General features: G+C 39.3%; 1 protein-coding gene across 2 annotated transcripts in view; it reads right to left on the reverse strand.

The window, feature by feature from the left end:
* KIF5A (kinesin family member 5A) overlaps positions 1–19,921 on the reverse strand; it is a 980,629-nt gene that overhangs the window by 203,240 nt on the left and 757,468 nt on the right. For both annotated transcript variants that reach the window (XM_044083607.1, XM_044083608.1), the window contains exon 18: positions 3,363–3,427. In XM_044083607.1, coding sequence (XP_043939542.1) covers positions 3,363–3,427 — 65 coding nt within the window. The remainder of the gene's footprint in view (positions 1–3,362; positions 3,428–19,921) is intronic.

The following is a 19,921-nucleotide window of genomic DNA, read 5'->3' on the forward strand; positions in this document are numbered from 1 at the left end:
GCTGAATGGTGATGGGGGACTTTCAGTGTTTGGTTGTCCCTTCATCCATTAGTGTTGGTTGAGCATTTGCAGGGACTGCAGTGGTATGTTATGGCCTGGTTGATTTGACATCATTCCAAGTTCTGCTATTTGTACACATCTGCATATTCTTGGTTGGCATTGATTGGTCTGATTGGCATTGACATCTGATCTGGCACTGATATGATACACAATTTGATCTGATTGTCATAATAAATACATGGCTGTGACCATTTCTTCCAAGCAAGTGTGTGGTGTGGTTTGTTAAATGATGTGCATGCTTATTTTTATCCAAAGGCAATGCATATGATGTGTTTTCTACAGTATGTGTTATTTTATTTAGTGAGAAACCTCTGATGACTGCATTTATCCTCGTTATATCTATATACTAGGATACAGGTACACTGAAGGAACAAGGATTTATTTTACTTTCTGATAGTTTCTTTCATACATCTGCAATATTAACCCCACAACGTCATGTACACCTGAGTACTTGGATGGAATCCTCTGGCTGATTTTCGCTCTCTCTCTCTCTGATTAGCAATCATCATGCTACTCAGTCTCCTCTGTAAGGTAGTCAAGCAACAAATTCTGGTAACTCATTCAGTCCATGAGTACTGAGTAGTCCTAGCATGACCAGTCATCATCATCCTCTCTGTTAGCTCATGGGAAAGGCATAACTCCATTCTAAAGCTTTCTTTCCAAGGTGCTTTGTTACAGCATTATTAGTGATAGATGAGTCTCATTCTGCCTGGTTATTTGGTATAGACCAGCCCACTGGAGCACAGGCAGAATGTCTGTCTACTCTTCAACTGAGTCAAGTTCAAACAATGTATGCAGTTGTTCTTCTGAAGGAGACAGGAACTGGAAGGAGACAGGAACTGGGCATCTACAAATGAGGCGAAGGATGTATGTCATGACAACACTGTCTCCTGCTGGATAGAGGTGGAACTGGAGCAGACAACATGGGGGGGATGTAGAGCTGTTGTATATCATCATTGCATATCTGCATATGGGGAGAGAAATCCCTCTAGTCCAGTTGTGTCCAACAGGCGGCTTAACAAATGCATGTTGGAGATGGAATGTGGCCCTCCTGAACATATTAGATATGGTAATTTTTACCCTCAGACTTTGTCAAGTATAGCAAGTGGCCCCTGAACCAAAAGGGCTGGAAACTCCCTGCTCTATTCCCTAAAATGTGCTTCAGAATAATGCCTGACTTGACTTCTGTGGTCCACAATTTGAAGTCTGAAGACTGTACATAGTGGTGGTCATCAGACCATTTGGGGCTGCTGATTATACTATGTCCAGAAAGTCTAAACCAGACAATTAGGCATGCTTGAACTGGACACTGGTTCAAGGATGATCTGGAGGCTGTATATGTTAGAATCATGGAATATGGTCATACAAAAAGGGGACAAGGTCCTGAGAAGTGAGAGACGAAGAATAGCATTTATGATCCTAGACAACAGGCAGGCCAGAGGTCTATATCTATACAGTCTCAAACAGTAGTCCAGATTACAAATGTCTGGCTGTATGCTTGTCTGCCAATATATTTAATATGGTTACATTCCGGCTTAACCTTAATGTCATTGGTTATTCATTTTTATTTAACCTATGTTAATTGGATAATATCTAATATGCAGGTGCGTATTTTGTGATGTAATGTTGAAGTTTTGATCTGGTTAAAATACATTTTTTAATTAATTTGTTTTCTAGGTAAGCTCATGGGGAGTAACTGCCAATTTTCAGGGGTGACTCAGGTACATAGTCTGATACACTGACTCCTCATGGTCACACAGTACACTAAATGACAGTAAGAGAATCAAACCCAGGACTAAAAGGTGAAGCCAATTATGTGCTTATTGCCATAACCTGTGTTGATATCCTGCCATGCCTTTGAAATGAATTGCTTAGCGAGAAACAGACTGCAAGTGGAGGTTGTGGAAATTAAACCAGCTTCTAAGGATATTACTGCATGTTGACATCTCATAGCCTTAACCCATTACTATATATTGCTAGACATACGCATGTATGGGAATCATTTTACAGTTATCCTCTATTTGTTTATATAACTATATGACCCCTTTCTCAATCAGACTTCTATCTGCCTGCCTTGTGAATCATACATTAGTCTTAAAAGGACAAGGACAATCAGAAACTGAAAAAAAGATTTTGTTATATCTTGATCTCTTCTGTGGTATTAATGTTTATGCATCATTCTGATACTGATTTTCAGATTTGTAGAGCCTAAAATGGCCTAATGGGAGGTGAAGTGACTTCTTATTACAGTTAGGGCTCTTGCCTCCTAGATGCCTTTTTATTTTGGGGGGGGGGGCAAAGTGCACTGTAGGAAGATGAAATTTTACTGGGTCCTATCTATTTAAAGTCTGAGTGCAAGCATGCTGTGATTTCCTACTTTTTTGACTATCTAGGGCAAGAGTGCATGTTTGTCTTTTCAATGACTTCTCTGATTTTTTTAAGCCATTTCATATATAGCTTTTTAGGGCAATTTTAATATTATTCTTGAAAACATTGCTTATTTTATGGCTTTGTTCACATTTAGAATTGTTGATGGTCTGCAACTAATAACTCACATAAATTGATTGACAGCAGTCAATATTCAGGGTTAAGAATTATTGATCCTTAGTGACCCATATAATTACTCTGTTTTCTTAATGTCTTAAATATCTGTCGATATCGCACCCTTATTCAAACTGACTTGGTTTAATTTTTCATAGTGTTTAGGTTTTTTCATATCATGTATATGATATTCGAGACAATATGAAAAATTCCAGAAGGCATTGTGGAAGATTTCCCAGAAAAGCCTAAGTGTCGTGCAGAGAAAACTACAGAAACAACTGCAGGCAGAAAAAGGCAGAGCAAAATTTAAAATCATGTTTTCCTTGTATATGGGATTCTTGGTGTTGCATTAGAGGAACAGAAAATTACTTTGCACTGAGAAGACATACGATTTAGGTACAATTTTCCTTTACATGGAAATCTCATGTATTTATCATGTAACTATCCCTGAATTCTTTAAAAGCCACAACCATATCCCGCTGAATTTCTATGACATGAAATACAAGCAGAGCCTCTCAAGCCTGTTAAAGTCTTTTAAGTTTTCTGGTAGAGCATGTTCTAAGATTTTGTCAGTTTTACATGTGCAGCTACTGGGGAGGTCTTGGTTTCTTGGCACTGTCATGTTTTACCTGAATAAGCTCAGCATTTGAAATGCTTTGTCCTTTTGTTGACACTGTACAGCACACTAAAATGAATAACCTTAAAAGCACAGTATAGTGGAAACTGACTGGGAGTGAGCTGGGAGCTTTCAGGTCTCTTACCTTCACTTCGTCAGCATCCTCCATGCTCCTCTCTTTGTCTTTGATGGCTACGTCTTGAACAGTTTCTGCACAGAAAATCAAACAAAGTTAACAACCTCAAAAAATGAGCCAGATCCTCCCCTCCTGTGTGGCTACTATAATAATTACCTTAATTATGCTTATCTTCTGGGTCAGCGGGTAACACACATGCTACCACCTGACCAAGCCTTAGAATGCACAAATGCTAGCTGTTATGTAATCACCTACCCCTGAGGACAGTAGACAGTTGTCCTGACTAAGAAATTCATTGGGGAAGTCCAGGTTTCTGCTTCATCTCTGTCACTCACCCCATTCACCAGTTAACACAATCAGACATGCATTCTCTCACACACACACACACACACACACACACACACACACACACACACACACACACACACACACACACACACACACACACACACACACACACTTTATACGAGCTATGACTACAGTAAAGTAACAGCTTGCTGAGAATACAAAAACACAGGTGTGCCTACAACATGATTTCAATACTCAGTGTGCCTCAGTGTCATAAGATCGTAGGAGGTTACTATGCTAATGGCCCTGGGGCCAGTACAAGCCTAGTAAAGAACACTCCAAAGAACAGAAATAGCTCCCCAGTCAAAAAGTCACGATCCACGTAGTGCAAACTATTTATTGTAATAAAAAAATACAGTTGAGCGCTTTCATCTAACCATTATAGATTTCATCAGAACAAGTGAACATCGAAATATACACCATTTAAATACTTAAAAAAAGCCAAACTGTAACCATCTGACCAATTGTGCAATTAATATTTAAAAACATACTGATTCATGTCCTTCCACTTTTAAAAAATTAAACAACTTTTTGTATAAGTTGTATACAAGTTCCCTACATAATCACTTGTAGATGCAAAAGGAATATGTTAAAAAATATACATAATGTATAAAATATAAAATGAATGTCTGTTGTTTAATTCCTATAACATATGAAGCTATTAAGTTAACATTATAAAATTGCATAAGAAATTATAATAAAACATTGCATAGATGTGAACCACCTTAATTTCCTTAAATATAGGAAATATAGATAATACATGTTATACATTTGAGATACCTGTGTTCGAATATATCATAAACGTAAAATATATAATATACCTATCCACCAAAATATATTTTAATACAAGAACACTTCCCCTAAACTATGTTGTACCTATTTACTTGTATCATACCATTAACAATGGTTTAGTTGGAATATACTCATTAATACCCGGGTAGTTGGCCGCATTAAGTCTGATCTGCCACCTAATCTCTCTTTCGCCCAATATGGCTTTAATATTCCCCCCCCCTAGGATTACTACAGACCACATCTAAAATGGCAAATTTAAAAGTACTGCAACCAGGACTATCTTCTATATGTCTAAATAAGGCATTATTTTTGTCTTTCTTCCTTATGCAGTACAAATGATCATAAATCCTATTGCGTAGCCTTCTATCCGTCTTTCCAACATAGAAACTAGGACAAGTGGTACACTTCCCTATGTATACTACATGCTGTGTCTGACAATTTCCTCTTCTCAATATAATAGTACTTTTTAAACTATTCTCTAAAATTATCTTATCTTCTAATAATATATACTGACATTGGTTGCAATGTCCACATTGTCTAGTCCCTATCAACCTTCTATTCCCAATATTATTACCATAATTAGTTTTCATTTCTATTATGCTCTTCAAATTCCTCCCAGTCTTGTACACAATACTTGGTCTGTCCCCGTCAGGACTTATTCGACTAACGCTGGCTTCAAGGACACTGTGGAAAACAACAAGGGAGTTATTCGTGGAGAAATTAAATTGGACAATGGTAAAAAGACTAATTACAATTCTACACTCAATATGGACAAGTTTATGGAGTTGCCATACAATTTTAGTAATATTGGTAATAACATAGATAGACCTAAAAAGCAATTTGAATGTGGTTCTATGAAAGACATGATTTTTAGTTTTGGTAAAATGCTGAATAACATTAAGGCACTACAGATGGATAATTTGTACTTACGTAAATGTATTGACAGTGGAATTGTGCCTATGGGTTTACGCTTTTTTAAGCAACCATTGGGGATTGAATTAAGTGATATAAATATGCAAGCATGCAATAAGATGTTTGACAGTTTTGGATTTCAATTCATGGAATTTATTATTACATGCAATGATAGTAGAATTAGTATGTTGTTGAAGGAAGTTGACGAACTCAATACATCTATTTTGCAAGATTTATTATACCCACAATGAGAGCGATTACATGTTAAACAATACCAGTATGCTGATAGTAATTGCAAAAAAATGTTTGATAGAAAATGTAACAAATTTTTAAGGGACATGAGGCAATATCGGAACAACACAGCATACAAATGGAATAAAAATCAGAATGCCTATGTTAACAAAGGTTATGGAATTTATAAAGGAAGATACAACACAGTAGAAGCCAGATGGGAACATGGCAGTAGAAATATCAGTGTGAATGATTTTTTAGAAGGAGAGGAACCAATATAAGGGAACCGAAGATGGGAGAATCAGGAAAGGAGGGAAGGAGAGAGGATGAGACATCCATCCCGATGGGAGCACAGAGAACAGGGGAGATAGGGGATGTCTCCATTCATTCAGAAGGTGTTATACACAGTTTAGGGGACTATAAAATATATAATTATACACAATACCCTATTGTAAAAGAATATTTCTCACTTTTTTCCAAGGGAATGAAATATATTCCCAATAAGAAATTTGACATGGTGGATACATTAGTAGAGTTCAAGTTATATATGAGGAAGTTAAATTTGGGAGTATTTTTTCAGGGTATTGGTTATGGAGAGTCTGACAATAAGGTATTAAAGAAAAAAAGTACATTTACTCCACCTATGCATAGTACATTAGGTACGTTCGAAAAAGTGGTGACTAATCAAATATATGATTTATATAATAAGGTACAGAAAAATACATGTCACAGTAACTGGAGTGTCACATATGACAAGGTACTTAAGACTATTTGTGAACACAATAACATTAGAATTATGACACCGGACAAGGGGGGAGGTGTGGTGCTATATGATGTTGATGAGTACACGCAAAAAATGTTTGATATTTTGCATATGTCCAAACAATACGAAGTATCTTCTATCAATCAAATTAATATTGCACATAGGAGAATAGATTTATATTTGGAGGAGTTCCTATTGGATGAGAGACTGGACAATAACCTATATGGATTTTTAAAAGTCGAACATCCCACCTTGGCCACCATAGTTGGGATACCCAAGGTACACAAGAATGTCAATGATCCCCCTTTCAGACCAATAATATCAGGAAGCAGAAGTAAATCATTTCCATTTGGGAAAGTTATAGATCAATGGTCTAAGCATATATACACTAGGGTCCCACATTTAGTCAAAGATTCCTGGGAATTTCTGGGGATGTTTAAGAAAGAATTATGGGATGAGAACTTGATATTTGTTACCATAGATGTCAAGGAATTATTCACGTGTATACCTCGTGAAGATGGAATGATAAGATTTACCAATAGTCTGAACCAATACAGTTTATTGGATAAGGACCAAGTAGAACTCCTATCAGAATTTATGTATATTGTTTTAGAGAACAATTACATATATTTTGAGGGGGAGTATTACAAACAGATTTCTAGTGTAGCTATGGGGGCGGCCTGTGCCCCTATTTACACCAACTTGGTCCTATTAGATTGGGAGGTACAATATATATTACATTCCTCCTGGATTGAATATATAGGTTGTTATGTCAGGTACCTTGACGATCTGTTTGTTTTATGGAAAGGAGGTGTGGACATGTTGGACAGTTTTATACAATATATCAACAATAGTACACAGTACTTGGAATTTACCTATAACTGTAGTAGGACGGGAATAAATTACTTGGATACCTATATTTTTACTGATGGCAATACATTTCAGTCAAAAATATACAGAAAGGAGACTTTTTGTAATGCATATTTGGAATATTCCAGTAATCATCCCTATACACAGAAAAAGAGTATAATTAAGGGTCAATATATAAGGGCAGCAAGGATGACATCTAGAAGGGATGACATGATAAAGGAGATGGAATACATTGGGAATTTATTTCGACATAGGGGTTACCCTGAATCATTGGTTATTGATGTCATGCACAATGTTATTCTAGGATGGGGGACAAGGTATCCACCACTATTAGGGATGGAATTCAATAAAGGCCGAGAGAGGCCCGGGATCTCTGCCAACAGTAGGTATCAAAAAGCTTGTATACTAGAGTATGGACAGCATGTTGGGAAGCTTAGAGAAATATTGGACACCAACAGGAATATATTGACCAGTGATGATGGGATCAATGAAAAGATCGGGGACAGACCAAGTATTGTGTACAAGACTGGGAGGAATTTGAAGAGCATAACAGAAATGATCATTTGTACTGCATAAGGAAGAAAGACAAAAATAATGCCTTATTTAGACATATAGAAGATAGTCCTGGTTGCAGTACTTTTAAATTTGCCATTTTAGATGTGGTCTGTAGTAATCCTAGGGGGGGGGAATATTAAAGCCATATTGGGCGAAAGAGAGATTAGGTGGCAGATCAGGCTTAATGCGGCCAACTACCCGGGTATTAATGAGTATATTCCAACTAAACCATTGTTAATGGTATGATACAAGTAAATAGGTACAACATAGTTTAGGGGAAGTGTTCTTGTATTAAAATATATTTTGGTGGATAGGTATATTATATATTTTACGTTTATGATATATTCGAACACAGGTATCTCAAATGTATACCATGTATTATCTATATTTCCTATATTTAAGGAAATTAAGGTGGTTCACATCTATGCAATGTTTTATTATAATTTCTTATGCAATTTTATAATGTTAACTCAATAGCTTAATATGTTATAGGAATTAAATAACAGACATTCATTTTATATTTTATATATTATGTATATTTTTTAACATATTCCTTTTGCATCTACAAGTGATTATGTAGGGAACTTGTATACAATTTATACATAAAGTTGTTTAATTTTTTAAAAGTGGAAGGATATGAATTAGTATGTTTTTAAATATTAATTGCATAATTGGTCAGATGGTTACATTTTGGCGTTTTTTTAAGTATTTAAATGGTGTATATTGAGATGTTCACTTGTTCTGATGAAATCTATAATGGTTAGATGAAAGCGCTCAACTGTATTTTTTTATTACAATAAATAGTTTGCACTACGTGGATCGTGACTTTTTGACTGGGGAGCTGTTTCTGTTCTTTGGAGTGTTCACTGTGTTGGAGTTCCCTGGTAACTTCGCTGGTAAGCCTAGCAAAGAGTTAATCCTCAAAAAAGAAACCTCAGTCAGCACCTGTCACCCCTTTCAATAAGGGACACAGGTGGAACCCCCTAGGACAAATTTGTGGTTTCCCATCCACTCATCAAGACTGTGCTTGAAGAGAGTCAACAAGGTGCTCTGTTTGACATGCATAGGGAGTCTATTCCAAAGATGGGGCAGCCTCTGGCAGACAAACCTGTCTCTCCAGCAGGTTTTGTTGATGTCGCGTATTAGATTCAGGCCTTGTGAGTGGGTAATGCACGAGGAGTTAGACTTGTGGATATGGAGCATCTCTAGTAGGGCAGTGTCTGTTACTGCCTTGTATGCAAGACACGGATCACCTCTGAGCAATTGGTACAATACACAGTATAATGATAGTGATTTGAGGCCATGGATTCACTTTGTGAGGTATTTCTGTGGCCTTTCCAGCTGGTGCAGGTGTTTGGAGAGGTACATACCAAACGGGGTGTTGTACTCAATTATTGGCCTAATGAGGTAGTAGTACAGAGAGGTACCCCCCAAAAGGAGAGATATCTATACCAAGCGATTGCAGCCCCCCAAACATCTCCAACGCCCAAGTGAGAACTGCTCTCTCCAAAGCAAAAAACACAGCATCCATGGGACCTGATGGTGTCCCCGGCTGTGTGCTCCACGAACTCAACGAGGAATTAAACCCACAGCTAGGACAGCTGTTTAATCATAGTCTTACCTCTGGATATGTACCCAGGGAGTGGCGCACTGCAACTGTGGTCCCACTTCACAAAGGCGGTGCCTCCACCGACCCTGGAAATTACCGCCCATTAGCTTGACAAGCCTTATCTGCAAAGCCATGGAGAGGATCATAATGGACCTCATAAATAAAGACATAGGGAATTTGCAGACTTTGGATCCATCCCAGTTTGGCTTTGTCAAAGGCAGATCATGCCTTCTAAACTTGGTTGACTTTTTCAAACAGTCACCAAAGCCATTGATGAGGGAAAGGCAGTCCATACAGCCTACCTTGATCTGGCGAAGGCCTTCGATACAATACCCCACTCGGGTATCATTGAAAAACTCATCAGCTTAAATGTTAACCCATACATCACAAGATGGGTTGCAAACTGGCTGAGTGACAGAACCCACAGGGTCAGAGTTGCTGGCGCCATGTCAGACTCAAAGCCTGTCACAAGTGGTGTACCACAGGGCTCAGTCCTGGGCCCACTCTTGTTTGGCATCTACTTTTCAAGTACAAGCAAACACAGGAGGGTTATGGCTGACAAAGTTTGCAGATGACTGCAAACTGGGCCATAGTAGAAAACACATCTGACACAGATATCCTTCAGAAGGGTCTCACAGAAACGGATAACTGGTGCCAGAGCCATGGCCTAAAGTTAAATGCCAAAAAATGCATAGTCATACCCTTCGGGAAAAACAAGGTTACCCCTAGCTACCAAATAGGTGGCAATCCACTGAGCACAGAAGTTATCAGGGACCTGGGGACCCAGGTTGATAGTAGTCTGTCATTCGACACCCATGTAGCTAAAGTAGTTAGGAAGACCTTCTACATTGCCCACCTTATCATGAAGGGATTCTCATCTAGATCAAGGGAGGTCATAGTCTCCCTATACTCATCACTCATCAGACCAATGATTGAGTACAATGCCCCATTCGAATGTATCTGACCCGACACTTGCAGCAGCTGGAGAGGCCACAAAAGTTCCTCACCAAAAGGATAAAGGGTCTCAAACATCTGTCCTATGCTGCCCGACTGAAAGAACTCCAGCTCTATTCAGTCACTTACCGCTTGCTCAGAGGTGACCTTTGCCTAACATACAAGGCCATGTCAAACCCAGATTTGATGAATATGCTTCACCTCAAAAATCTAGATCCGTCAGAGCCACAAGGGCGGAGACTTAAACCTCGACACGGCTATTAATAGGATGTGCTGGAGGGATAGATTCATCACCCAAAGACTCCTATGCTGTGGAATAAAATCGGTATATGTGAGGCAGAGCACTGCTGGCCTTGTTCAAGAGAAATCTTGACCAATGGATGGGAGATCGCAGATATACCCCAGGGATTACCTCAGTGTCACTGCTCGACAGAGGCACAGCAAAATAATGGGTATAGTTCCCCATACTAAAGGGGTGGCGTAAGCCACAAAACTATGGGCTAGGCTTGTAAATGCCCTCGGGCAGATAGCCTAGTATGAACCTATGAACCTATGAACCTATAATAACCTCCTTTTTTCTGGATGCACTCCCTTTACTTATGAGATGAACCAAGTAAAAGGCTTTCCTGACCACTGCTGCTACATGATGGTTGAATATGAGATTGTTGTCAATCTGTGTACCCAGGTCTCTCACCACAGGTTGTGTGATGTGACAATCAGTAGCGGCCGTGTTTTTGCTGAATGCTATTATAATACATTTGTTTGCATTTTACTGGTCATTCCCTTTGTCCATTGTGGTCACCCATTTCAGAGTATTACAAGCATTCATGCTGCTGGTGACAACAAACATCCAACATGCCTTCTCCAATCATCTCCGTAACATCTCTCTTTGATAACATAACTATATACACTAAAGAGAAATTACAGTCATTCTAAGAGAAATGAAGTTGCAAGTCTACAGCTCCTAAATATCAAAAACAAAGCAGCTATTTCTATTGGATCACTTTACAAAATAACTTGTCTTAAATGAAATGCAATTAGTACAAAAATCAGGCCCTTAGAAAACAACATCTAGTTTTGTCAGGTATTCAGATAAAAAAAAGGTATTTATAAATACAAAAATACAAGTTCAGTACTAATTGTCCAAAACGTGTTGCATAGTAAATGTATAATTAAATACCCCATTACAGAGTTAATGAACTAGCCTTTCCAGATATGTGAAAGACACTTGACATTTTCATATTACCTGGTATAGCACATATTCTCCAAATATGTACTTAGAAATGATTATTCTTTCTATTGCTTTGTTTGGAACTGTTGCAATTTAAAAGTGGAAACAGCCTCAGACTTGGGGTTCATAGAGATAAAGCCCTTAATGTGCCCTACATGAACTGTGTTTGAATACAGGTGTTGGTGGACAGGATGGGGAGGATGGGAGTGAGTGGTTAATGCTGGCTCACCCAGGGTGAGGAAGGGAGTCTGCCTAGGTTAGCTGCACTATTAACAGCCTGGTAAACTCAATGCTGCAAGTGGTAAGCTGTTTTGTTAAAAGCATATGTGTGCATGGGTCTACTTTTCTTTATCGAAATTTCACAATCTTGAAAAAGAAAAGTAAAACCTCACTTCCACAAGAGTGGACTACATCGAAAGAGCAGTTTCGCAAAAGCTGATTCACCGAATTGGGAAAAAAAATAAAAACTACTGTAAACACTGTTTTGCAAGGGGTGCAAGCCCCCCTGCACCCCCCCCACACACACCTACTTAAATATACTAACTCTGAGATTGCACTACAGTGGGGAAAAGGATATATTTCCTTATGCCCACTGTAACGTGCTTTGGCGAATTGGCTTTCACGAAAGTGCACTTCTGATGTAGTGCACTTTTGCTTAAGTGGGTTCGACCTTCTGTTTCTCGAACTGTGTTTTCGACAAACAGGAGGAGACCAGTGTGCATGCAACTCTTGAAGGCAAGAATTGCACAACATGTTCAGGGTGGGAGGAGGTCAGGGCACACTCCCTGGCTGCATCCAGTAACTCCTTACCAGCCCTGGATATGGACTATAAGACAGGTCTAGCAGACCCAGTGAATGAGGAGTGGAGCTCACGGCAGCTCAGATGATGGACATCTGTGGGGAGGGAAGAAAAAATAATAAGTGTAAACCATTTCAAGTCACATAATGATGCTCATTCTCTTAAGTTATCTTAACTAGAGGGCAACCTCACTTACTCAGTGCCAATACATTTTATCCTTTTTCCTTTATGCAATTATGATGAGTAACTTAATGGATAATCGATGCACAACTGATTACACTTGTTTTTATTTCTGATCAGTACAGTAATTTTAACCTTGATTTCAAGAACACAGAAACATCATGTAATCTGTTTTAAAAGTATTGAGATAACTAACTACCTTCCATTACTCTTGGGGACTTCACACTACTAAACAGTTGCTATATTACCACATTTGCAATTGGAAGATGAAACACAAAGCAAAATGCTGGAATATTTGCACCTGTGTTTTAGATCAACAGATTGCATTTCACCTTTTATTAAGGTATTAGTCTGATACCAATATTACAAACTGTGGTACAACAGTTTACATTAGGACAACAGTACTTCCAAATGGGCTTCCAAATATTTTCTAATCATGTAACTTTTAGAAGGTATAGGCTGTCAAAAACAAACAGTACTTCAGTTTTCATCCACGAAAGTAGTACAAGCAGCATCACAGGTTCATAGGTTGGTACTAGGCTATTGGCTCTGGGGCCTATACAAGCCTAGCCATAACAATTCCCTGGATATTTCTTCCCACAATATTTACTTCCCTGGAGCCCTGTCTAGCAGGGCGACTGATGTGATCCCCGGGGTGAATTTCCTTTCTCCCATCTAATCATCAAGGTTCCTTTTGAAGAGGGCCATAGAGGCACTCTGCTTGATATGTATGGGCAATCTATGCCAGAGTCTGGGGAGTCTCTGGGTCAGGAAACTATCCCTCCAGCATGTTTTGTTCATTGTGATGACAAGGTTTAAATCCCTGGAGCATGTGGCTCTGAGGGATTGGGATTTCTTTAAGTGTAGCATGTCCAACAGCTCTGGGTTTGACATGGCCTTGTATGTTAAGCAGAGATCGCCTCTGAGTAGACGATATGCGACAGAGTATAGCTGGAGTTTTTTAAGGCAGTCAGCGTAAGGCATCTGCTTTAGGCCTGTGATTCTTTTAGTGAGATATTTCTGCGGCCTTTCCAGTTGTTGTAGATGTCTTGAGAGGTACATACCAAACGGGGCATTGTATTCTATAATGGGTCTAATGATTGATGAGTACAGTGGGACAATGACCTCCTTTTTTCTGGATGAAAAGCCCTTAGTGATGAGGTGTGCCACATAGAAGGATTTCCTGACTGTTGTGGCGATGTGGTTATCGAAGGTGAGACCACTGTCCACCTGTGTCCCTAAGTCTCTTATCACACTTTCGGTGTTTAGTGTACTGCCACCTATATGGTAATTCACGGGTACATGTTTTTTCCCAAAGGGGATAACTATACATTTCTTGGCATTGAGCTTGAGCCCATGGCTCTGGCACCAAGCATCAGTTTCTGTAAGGCCCTTTTGCAGAGTATCCACATCATTTGGGGATTGAATAATGGCTCCCAGTTTGCAGTCATCTGCGAACTTTGTTAGCCAGAGTCCCTTAGTGTTGGCCTGTACTTCAGAGAAGTAGATGCCAAACAAGAGCGGTCCCAGGACTGAACCCTGAGGTACTCCACTTGTCACTTGTCTGGAGCTGGATTTGGACTCGGCTACTTTTACAGTGTGGGTTCTATCAATAAGCCAGTTAGCAACCCATTGGGTGACATAGGGATTAATGCCCAGCTTAGTAAGTTTATCTATGATTCCAGAGTGGGGGATGGTGTCAAAGGCCTTGGCAAGGTCTAGATAGGCTGTGTGAACCACCTTACCCTTGTGCATGGCTCTGGAGACTGATTCAAAGAAGTCAATCAGGTTCAGGAGACAAGATCGACCCTTCACGAACCCAAACTGGGTGGGGTCCAGTGTTTGAAGGTTGCCATTGTCTTTGTTTATAGGTTCCATGATAATACGCTCCATGGCCTTGCAGATAAAGCTCATCAGACAGATGGGACGGTAGTTTCCAGGATACAAGGTGGATCCCTCCTTGTGGAGTGGGATAACTGTAGCTCTGCGCCACTCAGTGGGCACGAAACCTGAGGTGAGGCTATGATTAAACATGACACTTAGGTGAGGTGCCAGTTCATTTTGTAGTTCATGTAGTAAACAGCCCGGGATGTCATCTGGTCCCATGGATGCTGTATTCTTAGCTTTGGAGAGTGCGTTTTTTACCTGTGTGGTCATTATTACCGGAATTTGGCAATCTTCCGGTATTGAGATGGGCCATTTAGGGGGTGAGAGGGGGGTGAAGTTGGCACTGAATCGATCTGCCAGGATATTGGGAATATCCTTGGGATCAGTATATTTAATGCCATTCTGTTTTAGCTCAGAGCAGATCTGAGCATTGCCATTTAGATTCTTGACATAGTTATAGAATGCCTTGTGGTTGTCTTTGGAATCTTTGGCAATTTTATTTTCGTAACTAGCTTTGGAGGATTTTATGAGGGATCTCAGTTTCTTACTGAGGCTGGTAAGGGAGTTTTTTGCATCCTGGGATTTTCCTCTTTTCTGCAACAGTTTCTTTCTTTTGTTGTAAAGTTTGTTTATGGCAGGGAACCACCAGATTGGCTTCCTTTTTTTGGATGAGAGCATCTTGGTTCTATATGGGATGGCACGATTCATGCATGAGTGGATGTGCTCGTACAGTGCCTTAGTGTAGGATTCAGCAGTTGAACTTTCAGTTCCTGTCTGCATGGGTGTCATGAAGTTTGTCACTTCTGACTTGAGTAGCATGAAGTTGGCTTTAGAGAAGTTTTTTATGGGGGTTTCCTTACTGGGGGGTGTGGGTGGGATGTGGATGTTAAGGGTGATTAGCTTATGGTCAGACCTGACTAACGAGGGGGTGACCATAGGTGTGGAGCACTGGTTTCCCATGTTGGTAATGACCAGGTCTAGGATATTGGAGCCTCTGGTGGGACTATGGATTAGTTCATCCAAGGCGTTGGAATTTATGAATTCCAAGAACCGTTGGGCAAAGGTGTTGGTACATGAGCAGTTTTCTCAGTTAATGGCAGGGTAGTTAAAATCACCCAGTATTAGGGTGTTTGGTTCTATCTTAATATTTTCCAGTATGTTTAGAAAGGTGTAGTGAGAATCTTGGGTAATGGTGGGGGATCTGTAGCAAGCTACAATTTGGATTGCAGTCTTACCTAGTGTTAGTTGCACTTGGAGAATTTCAGACGCATTGTGTTGGGCAACTAGCCTGGTGATGTGAATATCCTTGGTGAATATTGACACTCCTCCACCTTTAGTGTTTTGGTCCTGGTTTGGTGGCCAAAAAGTGTGGTAAGAGTTGTAGCCTGGTATTGCAGGGGTGCTCTCTGGTGCCTTGAACCAGGTCTCAGTTACTGCACAGATATCAACGTTCTCCATTTTTAGGAGTGCCTCGAGAGAGTGCATTTTGAGGTTTAGACTTCTAGCATTGAGTAGCATTACCTTCAGATTTTGCATGCTTGTACCTGTTATAGTGGTGGTTTTGTCCTTTGAACTTTGCCTAAAAAAGGCACTATAGGGGTGGCAAGAGCCTTAGCCAGTAACCTGAATCCCAGGGGTGACAGGTGCAGACCATCTCTGGCAAAGCATCATGGTCTGTCGATCGTGTCATCCCAGGCAGACAGATACTGGATCCCCTTTGAATGACACCAAAAGCTTAGCCAATTGTTGAAGTCACTCATTTTGTCCTTATATTGTGGTATCATTCTGGGTGAAGGCAGGATGCTACTCAGGACTAGGGTCATACCTGCCTAGGCCACATGATCCGAGAGCTCTTCCATGTCTCTTTTCATGTAGTCCAGGGAGGTACATCTCAAGTCATTCACTCCAACATGGACAATGACAAGAGTCATATTTGTACTTGTTGTGGAGTGACTTGAGTGCATGTGTTATGTGGCGGATCCTGGCACCCGACAGGCAGCTGACTGTAATTTTCTCCTTGTTCAACCTGGTGAGTGGGACATCAGTGTGCCAGACTATAGAGTCACCTATGACTAAAGTGTTAGGTACGTTGTCTTGCCTTAGGGGCTGTTGCTGGGTGGCACACTGGTGTTGTGAGCTATGTGACACTTTGGTTGTGATTGGTGTTTGTTTGCATTTCAGCTTCAGAGGTCCTTGTTGCTTGGGCAGGTTACAGTTAAGGGCCTCTGCATATGTGGATTTAGTGTTGCTATATGTGGGTGTTGGTGGTGTGGGTTTAAAAGGGCTATGTGTTGCTTGAGGTGTAGTGTGGGTGTTAACCTTCTCCTCTTGACTGTCTAGCACAATCTTGGGTGGAGAGAGCTTTGCCTCCATTTTGGCTATGTAAGTGCATTTCTCACAGGTTGTAGTGTTGGGTGGTAGCAGGAGAGGGCTGTCTGTGTACATGAGGCAATTGCTGCATTGCCCCAGTATGTCCAGATTCACCAGGTGGACAGGAGAAATCACCGGAAGCTGACCCTTGGACATGCCTGGTTTGGTGCATTTTTTTTTTTGTAAAGTACAGGAGCTGTTTTCCCTTACCTTAGCAAGGTACTTTGCAAGTGCCTACGATTAATTTCTCCTTATTAACAAGGAAAGTTGAGTGCTTGTATCAGTTTAAAGCTTCCTAGTGCTTTCCAGCAGGTATTAGAGCAAGTGCTAGTCAAAGGGATGCTTAAAAGTAAGATGAAAAAAAATGCACACTGCAGTGTGCACTAGAGAAGTTAGATGTGAAAGTAGACAACTTAAGTTTTACCTGTTTAAAAAGTTAAGGTTTAGTGGAGAGTTACTATTTTTAAAACAGCAAGATGGGTTGAAAGGGGTGGTCTATGGAATACAGTAGGATGGCCAATAAATTGAAATAGTTGAAGGGGAGGGATTTCAAAAATGATGACTTTGTGATTACTCACACAAGCCAGTGAAAGCAGAGAGGAAATGAGGTATATGGTCAGATTAACATAAGATGCAGGCAACTAGAAAGACAGTGGTGTTTAACAAGACAACTGTAACTGGGTGGGAGGATGGGAAAAAATTCTACCTGACTCAGAAGAGAGAAAGCTGTGGTCTCTTTTGAAGTTTTAATATGCAGTTCAAGCAGAATGCAAGTAAAACACAAGGTAAAGAAAACAAACCACAGTGACAAGACAAACATGACAATTTTTAACAGAAAAAAAGGAGTACCTTTTAGTACAGAAAAAGCATCCATGAACTGGTAAGGCTAGATGCAGATGCAACAAATATAAATAAAACAGCACAATACCACCTGCCAACCTTATTCATCTAATTTATAAGGATCAACATTAAGAAAATATGTATTCTGAATATCCGTCGTCTGTGACACTTTTTTCAAAACCTCTACATGTCAAACAAACATTTTTAAGGCAGAAGAATTTAACTGTTGCAGATTGTGCTCCTACACCCCTGACATTACATGATGAACTCTGTCGTCTGATTCAACCTTCTAAAAAATATTAATATTTGACATCATGATTTTTTGATATAACATAAAGTTACATGGTTGTACAGTAACTTTATACATGTCAGGCTGAAGAACTGAGTTCATAGGTTTGTACTAAGCTAATTGCCCTTGCGAACTATTTTAAGCCTAGCCAATTATCCCTTGTGAGACTCAAACCCTGCACCTTGTGCTTGCAAGGCAAACACCTTAACCATTAGGCCACCCTCACCAATTTTTCCCAGTTCCTTTTCTTCCTAGAAGCAAGACATCATATATTTCTCCATTTCAGTAATATCAGCTCTATTTATCCCATGTCAGGATGTGTTATTCATCAGATACACTACTGCTTACAATACAAAAACAATAAAAATCAAAAAGACAGTGGTCTACACTCGACTGGCTTTCTTATTTTTATTGTTTTTTATTCACCGATCTTGGCTGTATAATTTTTGGGTGTTTGTTGTACCACTCTGGCACAAAGCCTGTCTCAACATTTTTGTTGAAACCCATATTTAATTTATACTGCACTGCACCTATTAGATGTGCTAGGAAGGCAGAAGATCCAGGAAGAAGCATGAGGCTCTTGATGGTTATATGTCCCCCATCTTCCTCTAATCCCTCTAATATGTAGCAAAAACCTTTTAACTTTACTTCTACTCAGTGATGATGTACTAGCAAATATGGTGCTGTTAACAGGTCACTGTTATATGAATATATAATCAATGGTCGCAATGTTAAATGATTGACACAGAAAACATTTACAAAAACACATGGACCATTCATTACATCTACAGTACTAAACAGAGACACACAATATACAGAAAAAACAAAGAAATGTCCTTTTCTGATATACTACCCATAAGCCTATCACATATTCAGCTCAAATCTGAACAGCAATAGTGTTCTGAATAGGTTTTTCTAAGGTAAGCACATTAGGGTTAGGGACAGGTCCAGGCTCGGAGTTAGCAGGCATTCACACCTTAGTAAAGCCTACTAACTGTAACCCTAACTTCACCACCGCTACTAATTATAATGAGTTGGACAGGGGAGATACATAAAAATGAAGTATTACAAGTGTGTTTTAGACAAATGTCTGGGTTCAAGACATATTCCTTTTAAAAGGGGGTAGTCTAAAACAGTTTAAATATGTTTCAGCCAATAGAGTCTTTTTGTGTTCTTAATGGTTGTATGTTTATGAAAATAAATGGTATAGCAGTAGTCTAGGTTATAAGTTTGGTTCTGAAATACAAAAATAGATATTAGGCAGTAAGGAAATATGGAGAAAGAGATGGACAGGTGGTCAAAATACATAAATAATTCAAATAACACACTTGAAAGTAAAATTATAGGGTGTCTGGGGAAAAAGAGCCACCTTAAAGAGAAAACAGCTGTAAGACAGCATTTGGAGGAAAGGTGGGCAAAGTTATATGAAAAAAGGAGAATGTTTGTTAATGGAATGAAACAAAATTAAATAAAAATAGTGCATTGTGGAATTCTTTTTTTTTTTTTTTAAGAATGACTTTAGGAGAAATGAAGCAAAAAGTTAGATGGAAAATTGGGTGACTGTCTAATGTAATTAGGTGGAAGAAACCTGGAGCACTTATTTTTTACACTGTGAAAATGTTAAATGAATATGGAAATAAACTGAAGGGTAGCTTAGTATTTCATTGGAAAAATCAATGAAAATGTAATAAAGAAACAAATATGAAGTGGAGGTTAAACATTCCCTTTGAAGGTTGTCAGTTGAAATATATGTGGTTCTTCTATATAATGAAAAATTAAATATGAAAGAGTTAATAAGAAATTGGTAAAAATATAGAAAGTATAAGAAATGGTGTACAAAGGGGTATAAAGAGACACAATGTGGATGATGTGAAAACAATATTTTTGAATGTATATGGACAATGTTTCTTTTAAAAATATTATAAAGTGTGTATTAGT

The sequence above is a fragment of the Protopterus annectens genome, chromosome 9.part0, assembly GCF_019279795.1.
Source record: "Protopterus annectens isolate FY-2018-M chromosome 9.part0, PAN1.0, whole genome shotgun sequence".
Taxonomy (NCBI): domain Eukaryota; kingdom Metazoa; phylum Chordata; order Ceratodontiformes; family Protopteridae; genus Protopterus; species Protopterus annectens.